The sequence below is a fragment of the Amblyraja radiata genome, chromosome 13 (assembly GCF_010909765.2).
Source record: "Amblyraja radiata isolate CabotCenter1 chromosome 13, sAmbRad1.1.pri, whole genome shotgun sequence".
In the NCBI taxonomy this organism is placed as follows: domain Eukaryota; kingdom Metazoa; phylum Chordata; class Chondrichthyes; order Rajiformes; family Rajidae; genus Amblyraja; species Amblyraja radiata.
In genome coordinates this window covers 46,932,601-46,959,398 of record NC_045968.1, presented here as the reverse complement: position 1 = coordinate 46,959,398, position 26,798 = coordinate 46,932,601, and the positions used below count along the sequence as shown (strand labels likewise).

The 26,798-nt window shown below is 42.1% G+C and overlaps 1 protein-coding gene across 1 annotated transcript in view; it reads right to left on the bottom strand.

Annotated features, from left to right (window-relative positions):
- Window positions 1-24,970, bottom strand: part of irs1 (insulin receptor substrate 1) — a 61,125-nt gene extending 36,155 nt beyond the window's left edge. Inside the window, exon 1 of the mRNA XM_033031986.1 lies at window positions 21,256-24,970. Coding sequence (XP_032887877.1) covers window positions 21,256-24,529 — 3,274 coding nt within the window. The 5' untranslated portion in view covers window positions 24,530-24,970. The remainder of the gene's footprint in view (window positions 1-21,255) is intronic.
- Window positions 24,971-26,798: the final 1,828 nt, after the last annotated feature.

Here is a 26,798-nt window from a genome sequence, read left to right as displayed (position 1 = left end):
ACATATGCTACACCGAGTACTACCCCAAAATCTTCATGAAGTACGCAGAAAAATAGGTCATTCTGCATCCATATTTTGAACTATGCAACAAATCCAATATTCATTCAAATTTAATGAGATGAAGGCAAAACATTTTAGTGTTCAATTGAAACGCCATTTTTGAAGATCCGTGCTTTCCTACCACTAAAATTGACGGGGTTCAAGTGGGAATGGAAAGAGTGTAAAGAAAATCTGATTTGCAGTAGGTCAAATAAACTTGGCTACAGAGATTTTGTTCAATGCTACAAATCATTACAGATCTCAAAGCACCTATGTTTTACGAAGCACATTGCACAGTAGAAGCTTTTGAAGCCCAAATTTAATATGAACTTATTATAAATCCTCAGATACTATGCAGAGTTCCCTTTATTAATAAAAAGAGCTCCTCTATTTTCAATTACTCTAGACATAAAATCAAGGAAACCTCGAATCACAATGAAAATTGTAAATGTTCAAAGATAGTTCTTTTCAAATTTGTATGACCTATTTTTTGTGCTTACTTTATGGTGCTTTAAATATACTTGGCTAATATAATCTTGTTTTAATGATTCATCTGGAACATGATACCAAATCACGATTACAGATTTATTATTTTGGCATGGTGAAAAATGGACATCAAATTATAATACTCTATAACGTATTCTTGATAGTTTAAAATAATCATGCAAAACTTTCCACTTCCCGACCAAAAACAGCGTTGCACTTAGAGGCCAATGGCAAATGTACAAGGAATGGAACAGATGCCACTCAGAGCTCGGTTAATAGAATCGTCGAAACATTGGTGTGGCAAGTGTCTTCATCAGATATGACAAAGCTGGAGAAACTGGGAGTAATCAGACCTTAAGAGAATGCAGGTTGAGGGAAATTTAATCAAGACAGCCATGGATGTCTTGGGGCTCTGAATGGATATTTCTTGCTAATTCATTCTGTGAAACGGAGACAGAAAAATTGAGAAAGGAAAGGAAACATTCTGGCTTAGCATGTGCCATCGATCGATCAGAAAAGCAGAGGGGAAAAGGAGGGAGCATCCTACAGATCTCACAAAGATATAGGCAATGGTTGGATCATTAAGGAATCTCAAAGATACACTATTTACATCACGTGATCCAAATAAATTAATGTGAGAAAAAGCCCACAGCCAGATGGAAGAAGGTGCTACTTGGATTTCTGTTCTAGGAAGCGCTACTGGTGGAAAATGAAGATTTAGAGGGATTGGGCATCCAAAGTGAAAGTGAGCCAATTAAGGCCAGGAATGTGATGAAGTGTCAGAGGACACAAAAAAAGTCACATAAACAGCTGGAAAGTGATTGGAGGAAAATAAAAGTGCAACATGGGAGAGATGTGGTTTGAAATGAAGGATCTATTGAATTATTCTCCTTGTGTATGCTGGGTGTGGCTGAAAAAAATTAATGATGTTAGAGGCTGTGAATACCTCCAGAGAGAATAAATTTGGCAACGGTCTCCGAAATAATGCCTAGATGTTTTGGTAATGACTCAGAGGGAGGTATGAGGGATTACCAGAGAGGTGGGCATTAATTCTCTGCAAGATAAATGGTGGCAAACCAAATGACAATGGCACCACCTTTGTCAGAAGGTTTAATGAGTTGACTTTCATTGAAAAGTGTGCTGCAGGCTCAGAGGGACATGGGTTAGAGTAAGCGAATTAAGCGCTAACATGAAACTGTCTGGGATGGGTAAGAAACCAGAGGATGGGTGAAAATTTGATTTTCAGGTTGGAAGAAAAGATTTGCCGTCTGAGGTAAAGCTAAAGTTGCGGACGCAAAGATGAAGGAAAAGGTCCACATCACATAGAGGTCAGAACTCACTGTGGGGATGTAGAAATGAGGTCAAGGCCACTGTTAAGGACCATTTATTTGGAATCAAAAGGGAAGGAAAGAGTATATGATGAAAACAATATAAGAGGCAAGACTGGGAGGAGAAGTAAGTGAAGAGAAAGGAGGATTCAAAGTTGGTGAAACTTGTGATCCTTGGAACATGAAAATAAATTCAAGTTAAAAGCAGCGAATGAGGTGAAGGATGAAGTGCAACCGTCAACAAGGGAAGAAATTGAACATCTGATTACAAAAAGTATTAAAGTTTCAAACTTTTGAAAATTAGTACATTCTTTGTTGTATCGATAAAGCCAGAAAACCTAGAGATAAATGGCACTCAATGACAATAGCAGCTGGCTTCTATACTTCAACATCCTGAAATTCAGCATTGCTGCAGTCATCCGACTATGACTGCAGGCATAAAACACAAACCACCTATCCTTGTCTGTGCGGGAGAGGGCAAGAGCAGTGATGCAGGAAAAAAGACAATATGCATTTAAAACCAGAATCCACAATAAATAGGAAAGGAAGACATCTTGGATAGTCTCATGGAATATGTCATTGCCACAAAGCTTCTGGTTTAGAGCTCCCATAAGCGACATTACTCCACTGAACATGTTTTTGAGCTATTTATAAGGAAAAAAGGCTTAAGCTCAAGTGAATAAGGCAGTATGTCAGACACAGGAACACCCAAAAATGCAGTGTCAATTTTCCAACGAAGTATGTTACCAAAAATCCACACAGTAACTGACACACATTACAAGTTCAATGGATTTAATAACATAAAGGTTTATTCATTCTGCAAAACAAAGTTAAAAGAAGGATTTTGCCCCAGGGCAGGTGACACTGAGGGATTTTGCAGCTGCTTTGTATTATATTGCTATCACCAAAGTCACTACTGTAAAATTATTTCAGAAATACCTGCACTTTTAACATCATACATAACAATTAAACAGGTGTTACTTTCTTTTGCAGCTGGAGTCGAATAAAAAGACATTCCAGGATGGTGAGTGCAAGTTGCTGAAAACTTCCATTATTAAACAACCAGTTAATCTACCCACACAAGTGTTTGATTGGATTTGTATATTTTGGTTTGGATATTTGGATATTAGAGCTCTCCAATGTAAACATGTTTGACATAAATGCTTTCCCCACTCCCCGAATAATTTGTGATATTTTAACACCATCTGAAATTCCTTTATTTAGTGGTATAATAAAAAAGTCTGAAAGTGAAAATGTGTAGGGGTTTTATTTTAAATAAAGGCTAATTGTTATAAATCCATTACCTCAATTTTAAGGACATTATATTTAAGCCATAATGGTCTACAACCACTGTACATATGCAACAATCCTAACGTGCAATGCAGAAGGTTATTTACATATAAAGTGTAAAGATTGAAGCTTTCAGAAATTCAAAGGTTGACCAGGGCATGTCTTCAATGAATAAATTCAGAACCACAGATAAAATGCTTTTGTTTTAATAATGCATTTTTTGTAAAAAAGTATTACATTTACATATGTAATTCCTTATAATTTCAGTGAGGAAATCAAAATAAATTGCAAAACTCAAAAGTAGTGTCATTCTTTTACTGCCATTACAACCAAGAGACATTTCCTCTGTTGACGAGTCCAATGGGGCTCCAGGTAGTACAGCTGTCTCCCAGTTGCAGTGACCAGGATTTAAGTTTTCAAAAGGGAACTGCAGATGCTGGAATATCGAAGGTACACAAAATTGCTGGGGAAACTCAGCGGGTGCAGCAGCATCTATGGAGCGAAGGAAATAGGCGACGTTTCGGGCCGAGACCCTTCTTCAGACTGATGGGGGGTGGGGGAAAGAAAGAAGGAAAAGGGGAGGAGGAGGAGGAGCCCGAGGGCGGGCGGATGGGAGGGTGGGAGGAGACAGCTAGAGGGTTAAGGAAGGGGAGGAGACAGCAAGGGCTAGCCAAATTGGGAGAATTCTATGTTAATGCCATAAGGACGCAAGGTCCCCAGATGGAATATGAGGTGCTGTTCCTCCAATTTGCTGTCTGCATGGAGCTTCACATTCCCCCCATTTCCAGTGGAATTCTCCTAGGTCCTTTAGTTTCCTCCCACATTCCAAAGACATGCTGGTCACTTGGATAACCTGCAGCTCTGAAGCATATGTAGGTGCCAGGAGAATCAGATAAATGCTAATTGGCATGCATAAGGTCGGAGGAAAATAATTGGGTACATGCAATTGATGGAATTGTCACAGATTTGATGGGCCAAATGGTAACACCTTATGTTGCGAAGAATAAGCGCTTATGCTGCCCAGTCCAATAGCAATAAATCAGACACACACACAAAACTTAATTCCCCAATTTGTGCCCCATACACACTTTTGAGTAGGATAGCATGACTCCAGAAATGTCCACAAATTTCTATGTCCATAAACTTCTAGCCAATATGCAGAAAAAGTATGAAGACGGGTCTCGACCCGAAACGTCACCCATTCCTCTCCAGAGATGCTGCTTGTCCCAGAGTTACTCCAGCATTTTGTGTCTACCTTCGATTTAAACCAGCATCTAGTTTGTTAATATAAATTTTGATATAAATCCTGACAGGCAAGATAACAGGCGAGAAAGCAATAGCAGCTATAGAATAAAGATCACCTGCTGCTGATGTATCCAATGTCTTCATTACGTATATATTATGCAAAGTTCAGCTGCAATTTGTAAATTTACTAAGTTCAATTCTTCAGACATCAATTTCATCACCAAAGCCTCTTTTTCTTTAATTGCTCTGAATATTCAATGACTGTCGATTCAATTTTGTTCTTATTGGTTAAGTTTCCAGCTTTACTTTCAATCAAGCTTTTAGATAAACATATACCACTTTTCAAATAACGGTGCGGTCTTCAATTCCTCTCTCGTGCCCCAAAATACAACTTTCTCCTCAAACCTACTTTAATTTTAAAACTGCATCACGTTTCTAACTTCTAGCGCTTCTCACACTAGTCCGCCCTCAAGTCCCTGGAGTGTTTGTACTGGCCTGCAACCAGCTCTCAACTCTGAGCCAAGGAAGGCTGGGAATCAAGTTGAAACAAGGACACCAGCAACTGACTCCAAAAGCTCTGTGAAATCAGCAGATCCTGTGTTAGTAGAATTTCAAACCAATGGCTAGTGCAGAAAACAAATAATATTGAAAATGTGGTTTGAATTAATGAGACGCAATTTGTTTCTGCACAAGGCCTCAGACTCCAGAAACTTCCAGACGTAAAATTTGTAAAACTCTACATTTAACACTCTGACCCGCTTTGAATTCTGAATTCGTGAAGAGAAAACAGAACAACAGAAAGAAACAAGCTAGTACAGAGAAGGTGCAGAGCAGTCTTTTTACAGGAAACCACTTCAGCAGGTTGAGCTCTGCCCAAAAGAGCTAGGAGGCCAGAGTTTTCAGTATTGGTCCACCTCTTCTCCACAATAACCAAAGATAGAACAGGCAATTATTAACCATCTGTGACTTCCAGGTAATTGGAGGAAGATGGCTCTGTTGTTGGGCCTAACAGGGTAAAGCAAAGTAGACTCTCCTTCTGGAACCAATGAATACTTCTGCCCTCCAGACTCAGATAAACATTTTTGGCTTGTCCAAAAGGGCCTCCTGTCCACACAACAGCTGCATAGCTCCAAATCTCTTGCAGGAAAGTTCTGGTGAATACATTGCTTGGTCCTTTGCTTCGTTGGTCAGGCCTGATTAAAACTCATTTGGAATGTTATTGGCATAATAGAACATATATTTGCATAGTTTTGAGACTGTCTGCTGTTAGACTTGCAGGTTAATGTCAAGCTTAGTTCTGAACAGGTAAATAACTTCTTGTCTTTCATTTTTTTCAGCAGGTAGCATTGCAATCAACCCCATATTGACAGTGACAGCAAGCTGCCACTCAAGTCAAGCCATTAGGAAATCCAAGTCAATGTAATGGAGAACTATTATAGCAACTGAGCAACAGAGTCAGAGGTAGAGAGCTAGCTGGCAATCTTTACATATTCTGTTGTGCTGCTGCGTGAGAAGTTAATTGTTCTACATGGGACATATGACAATAAAACACTCTTGAAATATTATCCATTACTTTTGTTCCTTCTCATACTTACTATTACATCAAAAATTTCATAACTATCATCCAAATACAATCCTACTTTAGGATTGAGGAGATTCGGCATGCAGTATTCAACAAATATTCTCTTGAACTTCCACATGTGTACAGTGGAGAGCATATCGACTGGCTGCATCACGGCCTGGTTCGGCAACTTGAACGCCCAACAATGAAGATTTTAAAAATGTGATGAACGCTGCCCAGTCCATCACGGGTATTGACTTCCTCGCCATTGAAGGGATCTATACGAGTCACTGCCTCAAAAAGGCAGCCAGCATAATCAGGGACCCACACCTCCCCGACCACACTCTCATTTAACTCCTGCCAAAGGGAAGGTGGTATAGGAGCCTGAAAATCTACATCCAGGTTCAGGAGCAGCTTCTTCCCCACAAGCATCAGACTATTAAACACTACAACCTCCAACTAAGCTCCCAACTACATAGATTTGGGGGGAAGGGGGGGGGGGGGGGGGGGGGGGGGGCACTGTTTTTGTCTTGGCACAATGATTGGTTGTTTGTTTGTTTTTTATAAATACAGGTACTGAATGTTTTTTGTTGTTGATTATCATGTTTATTGTGCACTATGTTTACATATCGGAGGTGCAAAGGGAATTGGGAGTGCTGGTGCAGAATTCCCAAAAGGTTAATTTGCAAGTTAAATCGGTAGTAAAGAATGCAAATGCAATGTTAGCATTTATTTTTACAGGACTAGAGTATAAAAACAGGGATGTAATGCTGACACTTTACGGGATTTGGAGTATTGCGAGTAGCTTTGGGCTCCACATCTAAGGAAGGATGTGCTGGCATTGTAGAGGGTCCAGAGGAGATTTACAAAAATGATCCCGGGAATGATTGGGTTAACGAAGGATGAGCGTTTGATGGCACTGGGCCTGTACTCGTGGAGTTTAGAAGGATGAGGGGGAGACCTCAGTGAAACTTACCAAATAGTGAAAGGCCTGAATGGAGTAGATACGGAGAAGATACACTAGTGGGCGAGTATAGGACTAGAGGGGAAAGCCTCAGAATAAAAGGACGCACTTTTAAGGGCCTGTCCCACTTGGACGACCTAATCCACGAGATTAGAAGACCCTAGACGAGTTGAAAAAAAATGTCAAGGTCGTGTTGACTCGCCGAAGCAAAAGACCTCCTACGACCATGTCTACGACCTCCTACGACTTGTGTCAACGACCTCCTACGACCCCCCTCGACCTCAGTCTTCCACACCTAAGACCAACTACACGACTACCAAGGAGTGGAAATGATTACATGATAAAATGTCATGTTTGCATTTTTTTTACTCAGGCCAGTTACCGACCTACGACTACCATCACGACCTACTACGACCTACCTACGAGTAAAAAGTATCAATTTTTTCCATGCCAACATTATCAGGCTGGAAAAAACGCCGCAACCTATTTGAGGTCACGAGTACGCGGACATCACTCACGAGCACGAGGAAGAATTATGAAGACCTCCTACGACCTCGTGGAGACCATGCTGCGAGTATGAGTCAAGGGCAAACTCGGCAGAGATCGCCAATTAGGTTGTGAAAGTGGGACAGGGCTTTAGAAAAGGGATGAGGTGGAATTTCTCTAGTTAGAGGGTGGGGAACCTGTGGAATTCATTGCCACCGACGGCTGTGGAGACTGCCATTGAAAATTTAAGGTGGAGATTTAGTTTCTTGACTAGTAAGGGTATCAAGGGTTATGGGGAATAACAGGATTCAGCCATGATTGAATGGCAGAGTAGACTCAATAGCCGAATGGCCTAATTCTTCTCCTATGACTGATGATCTTATATATGTTGTCCTACTATGTAAGAATTTCATTGTTTGGTTTCTGGACGTATAACAATAAAACACTCCTGACAATAAATTTATTCAACTACACCATTTAACAAGAGACAAGACCATAAAGACTCTAAATATTTCAGCCTAGCATAAAACACAAATTCATATGCAAATGTAAATGAATCTTTTCCTAACATTTCTAATACATCTTTGCACATTCTATAGGAATTGAAGTTATTTGAACTTCATATTGACCATCAATCGTTTTGTTCTCCCTGAAAAAGTTGGCAAGTTTCTTCAAATACCATTTTCATTCAATCTTAGTCTGTGCTGGAGTGTTGAAAATGGTGACAAATTTTATCAGGTCTGTCCTTGCTGAGGTGGTTCCAATATAGTGCTCCATATTTTGCAGGGTCCTGGCATGAATCTTTATTGTTAAAGGTTGATGTGGTGCAACAGGTGCAAATTGGTAGAGGACATTGGTAGAGGTGTTGAATGCGAGGCTCATTTTCTGATATTATTTCAGTCAATAAGTCACCAATAGCTTGGAGCTCTATCACAGAGTTTGTGCAAAAGCAAGCATCATATACGTACTGGAGCTCGACTATTAAGATCCAGATAACCTTGTTCTGATGTATAGTTGATGCAGATTGAACAGATTTCCCACTTGTTTTGAAGATTAACTTCATTTCAATGGGAAGTGTGATGGAATGTTGTGAAAGTATGATTGAGAAAGTGTTGCTGCAATGACAGTCTTATTTGACAAAGGTCTTCACTAATATCGGCTCTGTGGACTCACAGGCCAGGATGATGGATTGTATAGCATCATAGAGCAAACATAAAATAAGATTCAAATTGACATGGAAGGTCCAATCCGAGGACTCACTACAGGGAGGAGGCACTATACAAAGATATTTACACTTTATATCAATAATTTGGCTAATGGAACAAAATGCTACATTTCCAAAGTTTGCAAATGGCACAAAATGAGATGTAATTTATGAGTTGGGAGGAGGATATAGAGGCCTAGGAGATAAAGATTAACAGAGTGTGTGAAGGCAGGAGGAAAATAATGTGAAAAAATGAGGCTAATGGACGTGCATGAAAATGTTGAAGTTCAATGGGGCATAGGTATCCTTGTAGACAAGTCACTGAAAATGCAATGAGCAGCAAGCAATAAGCAAGGGAAATATTGTTGTGTTTATTACAAGAACAAAGATATCTGACTGAAGTATATAGGGCCTCGGTGACACACAGAGTACAACCTTGCTCTCCTTACCCCAAAAAAATATTCTCACCATAAAGCAAATAGAATTGAGATACATCACATTGTATTTTGAGATGGAATGTTTATCACATGAAGATTGGGTAGGCTAGGTCTGTATTTTTATACTTATAACGATGTAATGAGTTCCACTGGTCCCACTCCTTGTACCCTTTGTTTCCGTTAACCATACAACTACAGCTCTCTCTACCTCGCCCATCAACTCCCCTTTGGTCAACCCTGACCAACACTATGGGGTAATTTAAAGTAGCCGTTAACCCACCGCCACGCATGTTTTTAGAAAGGCGTCTAGTCACAGAGAACATGCAAACTCTGCACAGACAGTGCCCAAGTCATCAGGGTCAAAATCAAGACGCCATGCCACTGTATACCCATGTAAACTTGAAAGTTTAAAAGAATTAGAGGATATATATATATATATATATATGGATATATATATATATATATATATATATATATATATATATATATATAATTTCTTCACTCGCGCGGACGGAGGTGAATCACAGATTCTCCACCCTGAAAGGCTGCGGAGCTTCAATACTATGTCCACTTGCAACAAAAATCAACAGGTTTCTGGATGTTAAAGGAAGAGATAGATGGAGGAAAACAGGGATGGACATTGCACAGTAAAAATGACAACATGGTCTACTCCTGCATCTAATTCTTATGTGCTTATGTTATAGAGAAAGTAACTAACTGGAAATATTAAGAAATGTATCTGTCAAGGCCTCTGAAGGATGTGTAATTTACGAACAAAGCAAATTGTTCTACAATCAGTTCTAATGTATGACATATATATTATGGTATTCAGCCAACTGATATCAACCAGTGAAACAGTTCCTTTTCTAGAAAACAGCTGCACTGATTTACGATGTGCTTTTATGCATAAAACCTCCTGGTAAGCCTCTCAAAGGCTTGTCTTTATTCAGCTATTGTGGTGTAAATGTATATATCCTTCAACAAAACTTCATATTGAACGCAAATGTAAAGACTGTCAGCTGGGGCTCAGTTAAGTCAGAACATTGTGAGTTTAAGTCCCATTTCAGAACCTAAGCACAGACATTCAGTTGGACTGTCCACTGCATTAATATAAAAGTGCTACACGTTCTTGACTGCCTGCCTTCAGGCGAGACATTCAATCGTGGCCATGTCTGCTTTCACAGATGGAAATGCTTGATGTTCGAGCAGGATAATTTTATTCAAAAAGGAACCCTCAACTTAGCTAATTATGTTGGCCTCTACCCACCTTCATTTATTTCTCTCACTACCATTCTCTTTTGCTATTGTCCTTTACTTGGCCAGGTTGGTGGGAGAGAGGGTGTACAGAAGCAGCAGGGGGGAAAAAAAAAGAGCTACAGGTGTGGTTCTTTGAAATAGCATTCTGTGCCCGTTACCACATTAAACTTTTTAAGTGCAGCTGGAGTATTCCATGACACTGTTACTTTATGTTTTTAAGATAATGGAAGTCAAGAGGTAGTTTATTACTGCAGCATACCCAACTTGCACACCTGCAGATATTTGTGGAGGGTATTTGACGATGCTTGTTTCTATGAATATTAAGGAAAGTTGGTTAAACTCTTATTTGTTATGGATCTTCATTGCTGGCACATATTTGATACAGAAAAGATGGGGGGGGGGGGGGGGGTTGAAAGAGGGTGGAAAGAATGTAGGAGGTTTAACAACTGTAACTTGCCAGTTCTTGCCCCACACTTTCTACTCACCTCTCTTCTAGCTTTCTCCCCTCTATTCTATCAGTCTGAAGATGACTCACAAACCAAAATATCCTTTGTGTTTTCGCTCCACAGATGCTGCCTTGGGTGCAGTTTCCCCACGCTTTGCTTTTTTTTTTTTAGCTTTAGCAACTTACTGATCCTCACAATGCAGCGCTCGGAATTAACAGTTGCCTGGCTGCCAATGGCCACCTAAAGTCCCGCCAGGCAACCTAAAAGCAGGGTCATTTTGCCCGGCTTGGCAAGCACCCGGGACACCTGCCGTTCAACTCTGAGCGGGCCACCCTCTCTATCTCTCTCTCTCTCTATCACTATCACTCTCCGCCCGCCATCCGTGTCCGGGCCGCCGGCTCTCCGCTCTCTGGCCGCTCCTCATCCGGCGGCACGGCCAGCCGCCTTGCACATGCGCACTGCCACGGCCTGCACATGCACACAACCACATCATCAGCCGCCCTGCACATGCGCACTACCACGGCAACTGGTAGGCGCTGGGCACTTTCTCCCTCCCTTTGCATTGTGGTAGATCTGGCCGCCATTGCAGGCCAGTCGCCGCCTCGCCGAGATCGCTGAAAACCAATGCAGAATCACTCCCTGGAGTAACTCCTGCTTCTTGATTTCCTGGTCCTCCAAAAATATTCTAAATGGAATTTAAACTGGAGGTGGTGGAGGGTCCACCACCAAACTCCAAACTGAAAAATAACAGCCTATTGCACTTTATCTGTTTATTTATTATGTGTATATATATGGTCTATGGTATATAGACACACTGAACTTTTAACTCCTGTTCTGTATTACGTTTACATATTCTGTTGTGTTGCAGCAAGCAAGAATTTTGTTGTCCTATCTGGGACACATGACAATAAAAACCTCTTGACTTGGACTTGGGCAAAAAAGGGTTCCTGGGAAAAAAAGAGCTACCTTAAATTTAGTTGTGTCTGGTTGGGTGAAGACTATTCAATGCTTTAATTGTGCAGGGGAACTCCATGGTGCCACCAGCATCTCTGAATAGAGGAAATTGGGTGACGTTTCGGGTAGAGACCCTTCTTTAGATTTCCTCTGGTTTTAATGTTTTTAGTTTAATTTAAAGATACAGCGTAGAAACCTTTGGAATGTGGAAGGAAACATGAGCACCCGTAGAAAACCCATGCGATCAAAGGGAAAAGGAGCAAACTCCGTACAGACAGCACCCATATTCAGGATCAATTCCAGGTCTCTGCCACTTTTAGGCAGCAACTTTATGCCAATGTACTGCATCATAGTCTTGAACTGAATTAAAACATACAGTAGCTGTAAAGGGGGACATAGCGTCACTTAGAGATTTAAAACTGAAAATGGATAATTTCTTTTTTTTTTAGTAACCAAAGTTATCAACGTATAGTTTTGTGTGTGTTGGAAAACAAAATATAGTGGCGCAGCTGGTGGACTTGCTGCCTCACACACCAGAGATCTGTGTTCGATCCTGTCCTCGGACACTGTGTTGAATTTGCACATTCTCCCAGTAAGCATGTGGGTTTCCTCCCACATCCCAAAGACGCATTGGCTTTGTAGGTTAACTTGTCTGTAAAATTGCCCCTAATGTGTAGTGAGTGGGTGAGGAAAGTGGGATAACAGAACTTGTGTGAATGGGTAAACAAAAATGCTGGAGAAACGCAGCGGGTGAGGCACATCCATGGAGCGACGGAAATAGGCATTGTTTCGGGTCAAGGCCCTTCTTCAGACTGGTGTGAGGACGGCGGGGGGGGGGGGGGGTGGAAGAAGAAAGGAAGAGGCAGAGGCAGTGGGCTGAGGGAGAGCTGGGAAGGGGAGGAAAAAGCAGGGACTACATAAAATTAGAGAAGTCAATGTTCATACCGCTGGGTTGTAAACTGCTGTAGCGAAATATGACGTGCTACTCCTCCAATTTACAGTAGGCCTCACTCTGGCCATGGAGGAGGCCCAGGACAGAAAGGTCAGATTTGGAATGGGAAGGGGAGTTGAAGTGCTGAGCCACCAGGAGATCAGGTTGGTTATTGCGAACCGAGCGGAGGTGTTGGGCGAAGCGATGTAGAGCAGCTGACACTTAGAGCAGCAGATGCAATAGATGAGGTTGGAGGAGGTGCAGGTGAACCTCTGCCGCACCTGGAAAAACTGCTTGCGTCCTTGAATGGAGTCAAGGGGGGTGGTGGTAAAGCTACAAGTGTAGCATTTCTTGCGGTTGCAAGGGAAAGTGCCAGGAGATGGGGTGGTTTGGGTGGGAAGGGACGAATTGACCAGGGAGTTACGGAGGGAGCAGTCTCAGCGGAAAGCTGACAGGGGAGGAGATGGGAAGATGTGGCCAGTGCTGGGATCCCGTTGGTAGACAAAAAAGCTGAAGAAAATCAGCGGGTGAGGCAGCATCTATGGAGCAAAGGAATAGGCGACGTTTCGGATCAGGACCCTTCTTCAGACTGAAGTCGGGGGGGGGGGGAATGAAGGAAGAGGCGGAGACAGTAGGCTGGAGGAGAGCTGGGAATGGGAGGGAAAGGAAGGAGACAGCAAGATCTACCTGAAATTGGAGAAGCCAATGTTCATACCGCTGGGGTGTAAACTACCCAAGCAAAATATGAGGTGCTGTTCCTCCAATTTGCAGTGGGCCTCCCTCTGGCCATGGAGGCCCAGGAAAGAAAGGTCGGATTCGGAATGGGAGGGGGAGTTGAAGTGAGAGCCCTGTAATGTGGCAGTTTCTGCAATGCTGCCAAGGCCTACATCACCCAATCTCCCAAGTTTGGCTGCACAGAATTTACCTCCACCTTACATTTACTACATGGTGGCATGCAAGCTGCAGTCTTTATTACCTTATTGACTCCCAAGGGCCTTTCCCCCATTTCAAGCCATACGGTAATTGAATACATTAGCAGCACTCAAAAAGTGTAATATGACCCAGGCACAGCAGATGCTTGATAGAACCACATTTGCTTCTCTTTCCACACAATCTTAATCAACAAATGCACAGCCAACCAAATCTCAGTGCTAACAGGTGTCAAGTGAGACCATGTCATCGTCTCAACGCTTTTCTCAACATTTCTCACCATAATGTTGCACTTAACTTCCAACAAGCTCTTCATCGTAAAGCTTTTCGACCTACATCATCTCATCTACAAAATCATGGTTACTTTAACCAGTCACTGAGTTACAAGATTTGCATACAAATCAGTCATCTGAGTCACTGTCAACTCAGTCTTTGAATCATACTACTGAATGGATCTTATACTTTACACCCATAGAGCAGACCTTTTACTAATCTAATATGGCTGCACAACAATGCCATTTGACCAAAGTCCATGACAAAACCCAGGGAGAAGTGGGCCACATACTACATCTACAGAGCCACATCTCAAAGGTAGCAAAGATCAACAATGATATCCACCAGCATTTTTCGTCTTCCAAGGTAAAATTTGTAGGAATATAAAGAATTCAAACCAGGCACAACAGTCACTGTTGATTGAGCAGCATGATCCTTGCCCCCTTGTACAAAGGACTATTCCTCAGCATGCACCCCAAAGCATCAAAAGCAATACATTCACTACAAAATCCTTCAAGTCCACTGTAGAATACATAAATCAATGCCAGTTTACTTTTCTAGGTCAACATCCCTAGCACTAGGCCCTTATAATACCTCAGTCAGCTCCAATGAACAAGCCATGTTACTTCGTCTCCTATGTCAGTCTCTAAAAATATTGTTGGCCAAGATGGCCATTTCAGAGGACAGTTAAATCAGTCAGACTGAACATGGTTAACAGATTTGCATCAAGGCAGAGAATGGCAAGAAATACTTCTGTCTAGGTTTGAGGACCACACACTTGCACTTCACTTCTGGAGGTTCTGAAGTGGTCGGATAAAGACCCAGAGGTGGGTTTTCATGTCAATCTTTCATTTACTTCGATGACAGCATTTTCATTACCCCAGTCTCTATTGATCACCCCTTCCTCCCCCAATATGAACCAAACGTAGTCAGTACACCTTTCTGCCTACTATTACCCCAAGTCCTTCCCTGATCAGGGGACATCTCTCCCTACCCAACCTGCCCTCCATGCCTCATTCCATCTTTGTTTCTCTTATCTTCTCCCTAGACCAATGCATCCACACAAACATCCCTTTCTCCCCATCTGTGTATCAATTCTTCTCTTTCCAGGTGCTGTTGACTCGTTGGTCATAGTTGGAGATTTTCTGGTTGTCTCAATAGAGACACATTTCAATATTTAAAATTTCAGATTTTTCCAAATACTCATGAATTATTGAATTGAAATCTTTCATTTCAGGCACTATATAAATCAATCCGGGTGCAAGATTAATTCTACAATTACTCTACAAGATTAATTTAGTCAATGATACATATGTGGAAATGTTATCATCAGGTAGACAAAAGGCATTTATATTTCCTTTACACAACTTTACACTGCCTCAGGTGTGCCACTCTAGTTGTCAGCTAATTCTAGCCCACATGCTTCAGGTGGTCCGTCTGAGCATTTGGTCCTGCTCTCGTTGCATCCTGTCTGAACAACCGGACTCGCTCCTGGCCATGCTCTGGCTCCTGCAGAAACCTCACTTATGATCAATGGGAGCTACCACTGGCTCAGGAGACTTGCAATGAAGAACGCTGGTATAAAGTCTCATTTTAACCACTGTCCCCAAAACTGCAGCACAAAGATTTAGGCAAACAATCCTGCTAAGAACATAGGAAGTCTTAGCAAGAGCATCAGTCCAGATTTTTGTGCTAGACTTTCTAGAGCAGGACTTGAAACCAAGATAACACAACTCACAAGTCTGATCTTTTGAGCAAATTCCCAATTTTTCACACTTTTCTAATATTATTTAAAAGGAAATAGCTAAGTATTTAAATTTGGTACTACATCATCAGAAAAATGCTACCTGACTTTCAGTATAGTTTTTTTGTGCCCTTTTCACTTGTGCCCCAGGTCCAACAGAGAATCCATTAATTTTTAAGAATACTTCCTTGGCAAAACTCATCTCAAAATAATGCATGTGAACGTGTCCCGACATTCAGATTAGGTAAAAAAGTGAACTTCCAGAGGCCCCTCACCTCAAAGCTGGCCAAATAATTACTTTCCAATCAGATCAGGAAGGCCAGACAGGCTGGATAATGAAGAATCCTCCACAGGCATTCTTCCTCATAAAGACATGTGAGAAGCCTGCTCTAAAAGACACAATGACATTCCTCCCCACCAGTTTCAGGCCCTGGGGCTGGTAGCAGCAAACGATCATTCAGTCTCTTCGCAGACACATTCCTTATCCAGTTCAAAGGCTCCATAAGTCAGTTCCCCCACCGCATGCAACTAAGCACCTGCTTTGAAAAAGAACCTTCCTGCAGAGACATGCTTGATGTCAAGATTTTGATATCACAAAAATGTTTGAAACAACTGCAAAACAAGTCCCAATAATTATCAGCAAACCTGCTCTCAGTTATAAAGAGGATACGAATTCACAAAATAAAAAGCAGATGTAACATGCTGGTTCAGTACTGTACGTTCTTGGGAGGTTTAACACCAAGACTTAGCCTGAAAGGCTGTTCATTTTCTTTTATCTCCATTCATTAACAATACATCCCCCTTTAATTGTGCGCCCCGCAAACAGATTTCCATTACACAATCCTTTTGGATTGCTCTGATGAGGCTCATATTACACATTAATAGATGTCGATAATGTAGGCATGATACAGAAGTGCAAGCTGAAGGGAGTGTCACACAGATATTTCATTCAAAACACAAGTAGTAAGTGCCAATACAAAGGCATCAAACTACTTCAGGAACCTAATCAGTAAAAACACAACGCTGACAGACCTCCCACAATGATGCAGTAACATTCCACTCTATCTGCTACATCCATTTCATTAACGAAAGTGAATTTTAAAAAAGTTCTCAAGACCTCCTGAATTAAAAAAAATTTAAACTTCTCAAGATCTCTTCAAAATAAGGATGTTCTTGCACACACTTTATAGATCATTAATTAGTAGGTAAAGTTGAGCTGTGGGCAAGTATAGAGCTAAAGCACCATGAGGTTTTACCAACTAAAAACCACACCCTGCAGATACCAAATTCCGACAACTCTAGTATTATAACCATTGCCCCACAGCAGCTTCCACACCCACAACAAAACAGCTTTCATACAATAGCTCATCTTCAGATATTACTCTCGCTTCCACCCAGCTGCCATTCCAGGAAATGTACCTTTTGTCTTATTTTATCATCCTGCATTGCACATTTAAAAAAGTTATTAACAGATTTAGAAGCTGTTTTTCGTTTCCAGGTCTTCAGTATATCCTTATAATATTTTTTACTTTCAAGCTACATAAAGCCTGAAAAATGGTTTAAAGATTTAAATCAGAAACAGAAGTAAATTATCCAATCTCATGAAAAAGCATCTGGAACCAGATTCATCTCTATCCACTTACAAAAATGTCTAATTGATCCCTGACCCTACAATGTTCATTTATTGTGGAACAAAGAAAAAATAGGCTGATGTAATGCAGCTGGAAAACATTTCCGTACAGAAAAAAATATGGACAAAGGCGAATTTGTTTTGAAAGGAGAATCTCTCAGGCAGCTGAATCTCACACCTATCATAGTCAAGAACTGTCAGATGTATTTAAGATTCTTCATTTTGACTACATAACTTCCCAAACTTTTGCCAACTTTACAATCAAAATGACAAACTGGACACTCAGTTAATGTTATCTAGTTCTCAGTTAATGAAACTAGCTACCTAGTTTCTCAACAAAACCACAGCTCCTATATCAATATGGACACAAATGCAGGGCCACATAGAAAGCACTATAGTAAGAACATTGCATAGTATGATGAAATGAGTAATACCTGTTAGTTTCCAAAGGATCATGTATCATCCAAATTAATCTTAAAAAATGTTAAAGCACTGAAATACTAGGTATTTGTACCTGCTTAAAAGTTAGCAACTAATATTATACTCAAGCATAATCTTATTACATTAAAGAACTGCTTTGCAGTTAAAACAATGCATATGTGTACCAAACAGACAGTCAAAACGGGTGTAGTATGGAGAGGAAGTATTGAGTAGGAAAAGATAGAGAGATAGTTACTGCAATGGATACTGTATAATCACAGAAAGTATGCCCCTTAACTTCAATCCTCTCATTCAAATTAAAGACATGTCCTCAAAACAATTTAGATAAAGGGTTCCCAACCTGGGTAAATTTACCCTAGGGGTTAAATTTGTTGATTCTGGATTTGTACATATTTTTTCTCATTGACTGACTGTGTTTGGTTCTGGTATACGTTAATTGTTCATAAATAAGTGAAATAGCATTGTTAAGTGCTATTAAAGTTGCCAGGGGTATAAATGGGACGAAAAAGGTTGGGAACCCCTGATTTAGATAATTTCAGGAATGCATGTTTAACTATCAAATAGCATGCTTTTGAGTAGCCCAGATAAAGTGAACAACCAATAAGGTTGAATTGAAAAGATCTCAATGAACAGAGGTTTTCTTAAAATGTTTGGTGACAAAGCTGTGCATCCTTGACTGTCATGAATGAACATGAGTGATAGATGTCAGAATACGTGCATGAACAAACAAGCAGACACACATATAAATACACACACTTAGTAACTAGTATCTAAACTGCAACATGAACACATTGATTAAAATCTGCAATTCCCTCTGAAATTGTGCTGTGAACCAAAACCACATGATAAAAGTGTCAGAGATCAGCAATGCAGGAAAGAATGCAGGTACAATGAGAAAAGAAGCTCTGATTCTTATACTGCAGAATAGAATACAAAATGAGACATTCATCCAACAAGTGATTTTCAGAATGAAGTAAATAGAGATAATTTCCTATCAACTCGGGCAATGATTTCTATTCTAATCAACCATTGTGGTTAAAACAAGCTAGCAATAAGTTACATAGTTATGGAATGGCACAATCCCTCTTCAGAGCTGAAGCTATGCTTTACTACCATAACATATAATTTACTGAAGCAGCTGCCAAGTCCAGAAGGATTCACAAACTTTACAGTGTCATGGCTTTAAAAAAAATTAAATAAAAGATTGGTTCAGAATTATATTCTTTTCAGCTGAGATAACCCTTGAAGCAATTAAATAACCATAAGCTTAGCTAATAACATTAATAAAAACAGAACTAGACCATAGACCTGAACTTAAACATACAGTTTAATTTACGGTTATTAAACATCAGGCTTCACCAATCTGATTTGTCTGCTTAACATGGATCCTTTTTACAAAACAATTACTCAACAAGATTTGAAATGGCACAATGACTAATTAAATCTCTAATTTAAAAAAGATTTGTTTAATCTGCCAAATCATAAAAGTTTTTGTTTCTAAATTCCAGGACAAGCTTTCCTTCAAAAATTAAACAAAGGCCATAGAAATCCAATATCTTCCTCTGATACGATACAATGTACAATTTGTTTGTTTTATTATACTGACCAGCTTCACATGCTTTGGTTTTTACCAGTCACTAAACAGGAGCAGAGCAGAGGTCAGTACCATTAAATATCCAAGCAACATGTTGTACGCATTATGCTTCTTTCCACATCCATCCCCATCTCAAAACCACTCCATGCCCCAAAGAAACATTAAGAACTATCTGCAAAGCTGATAATTATGGGAGATCACAAAATCATAACTATTTCTTTTCGCAGACAATGCTGTTTATGAATGCATTATCATCTCTGCAACATGACCAGAGAAAATCCATATTTTTGTACCCTTGAAAAGTTGAAGCAATCTACTGCAGGCATTTACTATACATATTCTGCAGCACAATACACAATACATTGCCTTTTCTGTTTAAGAGCGAATAAAACAGTAATGGTACAGTTGCATGAAAATATTCTCTGCTTGTTACTTTCCACATATGTATTTAAATTATAATCATAATTGCAAATAAGCCAATGAATTGCATATTTGAAGGTACCCGATTCTTCCTTTGCTCTCTCCATCTTCACACCCCAGACACCAGTACTAATTCCTAGCAGAAGACATTCAACTACCTCAGCGCTATTCTGCTCGTACTTCGTAAACATGTACAATACAGAATTTACCAACTCATTCCCCCACCACCCCAAACTATTTGTAGAATAGTCTGCATCACCCCAATCTTCACATTTTAGCATTATACACTAGGCTTCTTCACAATTAACAAGCTGTCTTGCAAAATGTTGTATACTTATACTTCACAAAAATATAATTTGGAAATTTTACAGAAAATATGATTTACTCTACAAGAACTTCAACTCTGACCCCGATTCCTGTTTTCAATGATACATTCTTGAAGACTTTCCTGCCCCTTCAGGCACTGCATCAGAACAACACATGGATTCAGGAAATTATTCTTAATTCACATTTGTTGAACTAACAGAAGACTTATTTTGCTAGAGAGCTGTTGCTTCAGTTGTCAAAGGGGTTAAGTGACGTGTTCTTGTGGTGAAGTAACTGTCTGCCAAACCATGAAGGCAGCTCAGTGGCTCCACAGATTTCTTCAAAATATTCAATAAATGTTGCAGCCATTTCACTATTTTTATAAGCATGATATAAGGAAAGCTACAAGGTTCTACTGTGTTCATGCCAAGTCACAGGAAGTGACGCTTGGATCCAGTGCGTATTACATTCTAATTGTCAATATCTTTTGAAGCTTCGCACATGAACTCAGCAGTACTGTTCTTGTATCATAATTGATAAGCTAAGTACAACCAATCTCACAATGTTGCTCCCGGTTCAAGCTGGGGATTCCATAATACAAACTCTCACTGGAATTGCCCGATTCAAAACCAGCTCTTACTGAGCAATAAAAATTCCATAAACAGACCTAATTGGGAAAATGTATATACTTCTCAATTGCAAAACATTTTGTGCAACCAAGGCAACTAATTCTTGAGGTTCAGGTGTATCTTCTTCAGCTCAGAAGACTTGTACACATACAAGTATAAATCTTAGCTCTTGGGAGAAATGTTTTCTGCCACATTTAACATTTACAGAACTGCTTTATTATTTGTTCAAGAACTAGATGGTGCCCCACATGTATTGACAGATAATACAGTAAATAATTTCTGTGCCAGTTTTCAAATATATAACTATAATTTCCAAACCAGAAGTTGATGTGGAAATTTTCATACAAGCCAAACTGAGATATTACCCAAGGACTTCCCCATTTAATTTGGTGAAATATTTAAATTAGATACTATTTCCACAGTATGATGCAAAATATCTACAAGAATAATAAATGAGTCAATCAAGATTTAAAATATAAAGCAATTTACAGAAAGATTAATCTCTTTTTTTAAATAACATCCTTTGCAGTTATCTTCAAACATTTCAATCAACAAGCAAAATCTATTCTGTCGTCCTAAGCAAAATGCACCCAAAACTGCAAAAGCATCGTTAAAGAGGTGAAATATAAGCAACTATTAGAATTCACGTGGTGCCTTTACCTTCCCTTTCTGCAGGCTTGCTTATTTCATCTGGCTTCTGGAAGTTGATGCTTGCATACGAATTCAGATCATCATCATTACCATTACCACCAGAGGTACTTCCTTGAAGTTGATGAGGGGTTACGTGTTGAGAGGCAGGCCATTCTTTGTTAAAATCATTTATCAAGTCTAAATCAATGTAGTTCATACCGTTTTTACAATCATTCTGCACTGTTACATCCTCTGACTGATCTTTGGAACTTGAAGCCAGAGAATCTCCTGGTTTGTTAAGCCACACATTCTCAAAAGACACCGAACTATGTCGTTTAATATGGTCAACGTAAGACAGTGTCATGCCAGCTACACTGGCTGTGGAAGTGAAAGTCTCTGAACTATGTCTTCTTCTACCTTGGGGATCAACACGGATAACTTTGGCACCTTGGTTCCGATTAGGGACAAGATTAAGCACAGTAAAGGCACTCCTCCCTGAAATTTGGTCCATCAGGGGACCAGGTACTACATCAGAAACAGCATTCAGTGAGCCCTCTTCTGCTCGAGGTAGAACAGAAATAGAAGGTGTTACACCTCCACCAACCGTCATCTCAGCATAGTTACTCAATGAAGGTTCCAGTAAATCTGAGGTGGCAACTAGCTGCATGGTAACATAATCACAACTTCCCTGTCCTCTATCCTTTCTGCAAGTGCTGGAAGCACAGCTGGCTGCAGACTTGATGTCCACTGAAGATTTCGATGTGTAAGAAAACTTGGATGCATCAGTTCTTAAATTCATATTCATGTATTCTGACATTGGTGGCCTTTGTCGAACAGGATTTCCCACAACTGACGACGGCTTGACAAGGGACAATGAGCTAGAAGAAAAAGTTTTGTCACTGAATTCAATATTTACATACTCCCCTGGACTTTTTGGCTCTGGTGGAAGTGGATGCTCTCGTGCTCTGGGCAATGTACTTGCTTTAGTGTTATCAAGCGAAAGCCTGGTAGGCCGTACAAGTTTACTTTTCATTGGCACATACAATTCGTTTTTAACAGGATTAACTACATGATGCCCACCATCTTGACCCCCTAAACTATCACTGCTTGTAGATGAAGAGGAATCATCTGCATATAAAAGGCGACTCGAGTTTACAGCAATTCGTAAAGGGGACTCCTCGCTTTTTCGGTGCACGTGTTTAAAGGAACGAGGCAGTGAGAAATATGAACAAACAGGTTTATGAGATTCTTCAACTGGATTGAAGAAGCAGTCTGGTGGTGTGCTGGTGGTTGAACAACTCGCAGGAGACATATTTATGTAGTCATTAACGGATAATTTTCCCTCATTACTTTCAACAGATAACTTAGAACTCCCTCCATTGGTCCATATCTTTCCATAGTTCACATTTTCTGGTGAGCAGCTACCACTGGGCGACATCATCATGTAACCATCTTTTCGAGAGTGTTGGCGTGGATTAATAATCTGCTGTGGAGCAGAAACACTTTTGGGGCTCATTGGCATGTAGTCACTTTTATTGGGCACAGGGGCCACTCCTGGTGACATTGGCATATATCCATCATCCATCTGGCTGAAACGCCTGCCTTCGCCCAGCTGGAGGTCTAAACATTCCTCGGGGTATGAATGAGTAGGTACAAAAGCAGAATTTTTACATGTGGTTATGTGACCACCAGGATAACACGGTGTCATCTCTGTGTATTCCTCAAAGGAAACGGTGGAAGATTGAGAAGGAGTCTTTTGGTGCATCACTGTGGGTGGCGAAGTGCCTGACGAGTGAGCTCTCTTCCTAAATCCTTTATCCGAATCTGCATCTTCTGATTTAGTAGGAGTCCACCTTTGGGTACCCCTGCTCTGACAACTTGGAACCAGATTAGAATGTTTCCCCATATAGATATAATTATTTAACTCTTGTTCCTCCCTTGCAGGAGGAGTGTGTCCCAAAGAATCCGGAGTGACGCTTCTGTAGGAGTTCCTGAAATCACACGGACTGGATCCGTATTCATCCGATGAAATAAATCCCCCATCGCTCGGCGATCCAGAGATGGAAGCGCTGGATCGCCTGGGGAAAAGGCTGTCGGAAGTGGATCCGTGGCCACTGGTGCTGCTTGACGATAAACTGACCGGGCTTGTGGCCGACGGTGAATAATGGGTCGATGGCATGGGGATAGACCTGCTGTGATTGAGAGGAGGATGCAGCCTGCAGCCGCCCCGGTGGCGCTGAGAGTGGGTCCTGGAGGCGCTGGGACTGACGGGGCTGCCGTCCACCGAAGCCGGTCTCGACATGGTACCCTCGCCGTCGCTGGAGGCTCGCACACGGAACGAGTGATGCTTGCCGGCGGCCGGTGATGTGGCCGTGATGCTCTCGGTGCGCGACCGGCGGCTCAAGCCCACCTGGCTGGGCGGCGGGTTGTTGAGATGCCGCCTGAGGGGCACCGAGATGGGGTTGGTGCTGGACGACGACTGGCTCTTACTGCGCGGCCGGAACTCCTCGCTCATGGCTTTCATGGCCTCCAGGATGGTTTCGTGCATGTTCTGCGCCACCACCGAATCGTCCACCTGCATCCAGAACTCGCCGGGACCCGTCACCGCCGACCTTCCCACCTCGATGAAGAAGAAATTCTCCGAGTGGCCGCAGCGGCGGATATTCATGAGCTGCAACACCACGGCCGCCGCCTCCGAGTTCAGCTTCACCAGGCTGATGGTCTTGCTGGTCAGGCACAGCCGGTAGATGCCCACCAGGTTCTTGGTGTGCCCCAGACCTTTAGGCTTCAGCACCACTTGCCACACTTCTTTGAAGGCCGGCCCGGGGCTGACCTCGCCGTAGTTGTCCTCGACGGTGGCCGAGCCCCCCGGGTGAGCGGCCGAGCCGGCGGCACAGTCCCGGTCCCGCTCGTCGCCGGCCAGCTTGCCCTTGTTGTGCAGATCCAGCAACGCCTGGTACCAGCTGTCCTGCTCGCTCTCGCAGTCGGCGGCCATGGCCAAGTACTCGTCCTTGGTGTAGAGGGCCACCAGGTACTTGTTCTTGGAGTCGGCCCTCTTGTTGATGTTGAAGCAGCTGTCCAGGTGCACCGAGCGCTTCGGCGCGCCCGCCTTGTGCCTCCATTTCTTCTCGTTCTCGTAATAGTCCAGCCGGGCCGGGCCCAACTCGCTGGGTGCCCGCAGCACGAAGAACCTCTTGTGCATGCTCTTGGGCTTCCTCAAGTAGCCCACTTTCCTCACGTCGGAGAAGCCGTCGGAGCCTCCGGCGGTGGGGGCGGGCGAGGTGGGCTCGGGCGGACTCGCCATTGCTCGGAGCCCCCGGCCAGCCGGGCCGGCCGGACTCGCAGTCAGGATTCAGCAAATAAATTTAAAAGAATTACAAGCAGCGTGCGGGCCGGCAGGCAGGCAGGAGGGGAGGACGGAGGGGAGGGAGAGAGTAAACGACTGATCTCTCCCCACAACGCAAAAATAAAACACCTCCAGCCACTCGGGATCACTTTCCTCACGGCTTTCTTGTTCCTTGATTTTTCCTCTTTCCCCTTTCACTCTCTCCCCATTTTCCCTCCTCTCACTTTTCAATTAAACTTAAAATGATGATGATTATTGTTTTTTCGCCTGAGAGAGAGAGAGAGGGGAAACCACCACAACAAGCGCGCAGCCCGCCCGATGCGAGTGACCCCTCCTCCCTCCTTACCCCCCTCTCTGCGCGCTCCCGCGGCGGGCGGGCGGGCGGGCGCACGCGGCGATTGACAACACGACTTTTGAATCGGGAGGGCGCGCTCTCGCTCCCGCTCCCGCCGCGGTGCTGGGAGGGGAGGGGAGGGGAGGGGAGGGGCGGGGGGCGCGCGGCGGCGGCGGCTCCCTCCCCCGTGCCCGCGCTCGCGCCCAGCCAACCGCCTGCCCGCGCGCCGCCCCGCCTCCCTCCCCCCTGCCCCTTGTTTACGTTCTATTTCGGAATGTTGTAGCCTCCCTCCTCCTTACGCGGGTAAGATACCAATCATCCCCCCAAAGGGGTTACACACTCACACACACTCACTCGATCACTTCGCCGTCTCCTCCTCGCAAACCTCCCCTCCCCAACAAAGCTCATTCTGCAGCCGCCCCCCACCTTCCCCAACCCTCCCTACCCTCCCGCTGGCTCGCCGGACGCGTAACGTAGTAAGGTGCAGCCGCCATTCATTACTATTGATATTTGCCGCGGCCAAAAGCAGGCCTCGCAATTGCAAATTAATGGTGTATTTCCCTTCCTCTGTCCTTGCAAGAAAGTGATATGTAGCAAATCCAAGACCATTTGCGTGATCTGACAGAAAAGACCAAGCCACATGCAGCTGTAAACGGGATCTACATACGATTTCAATAGTACAATCTTTTAATTCACCACATGGGACAATGCAGTTTATTTCGTTAATGACATTTATCTCGAAAATTGTGCCTATTTAAACCTTTGGAGAAATAGCAAAGCTGCAAGTTTGTGATGCAGAACTGCGGGGTTTTCGATTCAAATCTCAACCTCCGCATTCTTCTCTGCATTGCACGTTACCCCAGGTGCAGTCACAATGTTCTTGCCGTTTTCAAAGAAAAACAACACGTTACCTCGTATTTTGTGTTCCGCAATTACAACTGCCATCATCACGAAGCCACATGAAAAAAAAGGCAAACGAATGTGTTCGCAAAAATAATTAAATGACAGTCTATCTTTGATTGGGGAAAGGGATCCAATTGTATAAATTAATTGATTCACAATGCTCTATAAATGAAAACGCCATAAATACAACGATGTAGGGAGCACAGACTCAGCATGTTTAGTAGGTCCGTGAATCGTAAACAACATATGAGCTGACAGACAGGAATCCCTGGTTTGTTCTCTTTGAGGGCCAACGAAAGAGGGACACTGTTTACATCGAGCTGATAAAGTGATTATTTAAAACTTTCTGATATACAATTTGTATATTTTAAGTTTCAGCTTTTAAAAATGAAACAAATATCACCGCCTAATAAATCTCTTGCTACATTTTCATTGGTGACTGAATCCAGCTTAAACAAAACACGTTGTTTAGAGAATATAATTTCAGCCCGTTTCCATTTTGCGGCTTTTGAAGTGTTACTTTCAATGATACTGCTGTTGAGATGCCTTGTTAGCAGGCTGGCACCACGATACTGCCACCTACTGAGTGCCATGGAATATCCAGCCTGGGAGAAAACAACAGACACTATAGGCACTTGGGGTGATTGCTAGAATGTTAAGTACCTAGGTACAAATAAGACAAATGTCATGATTACATATTTAGCTTTATTATTGTCCCGTTTACCAAGGTACAGTGAAAAGCTTTGTTTTGCATGTTATACAATCAAATCAGATAATACATAAATATAACCAAGCCAAACTCAAGTACAATAGGTAGAGCAAAGGGAAAGATACTGAGTGCAGAATATAGTTCTCAACATTGTAGTGCACCAGTTCCAGAGACAAAGTTCAATATCACACGGTGGATTACAGATGAATTGGATAGTGCCCTAGCTTATGGAAGGACCATAACAGAGGGAAAATAGCTGGAGCCCATATCCTAAATCATAA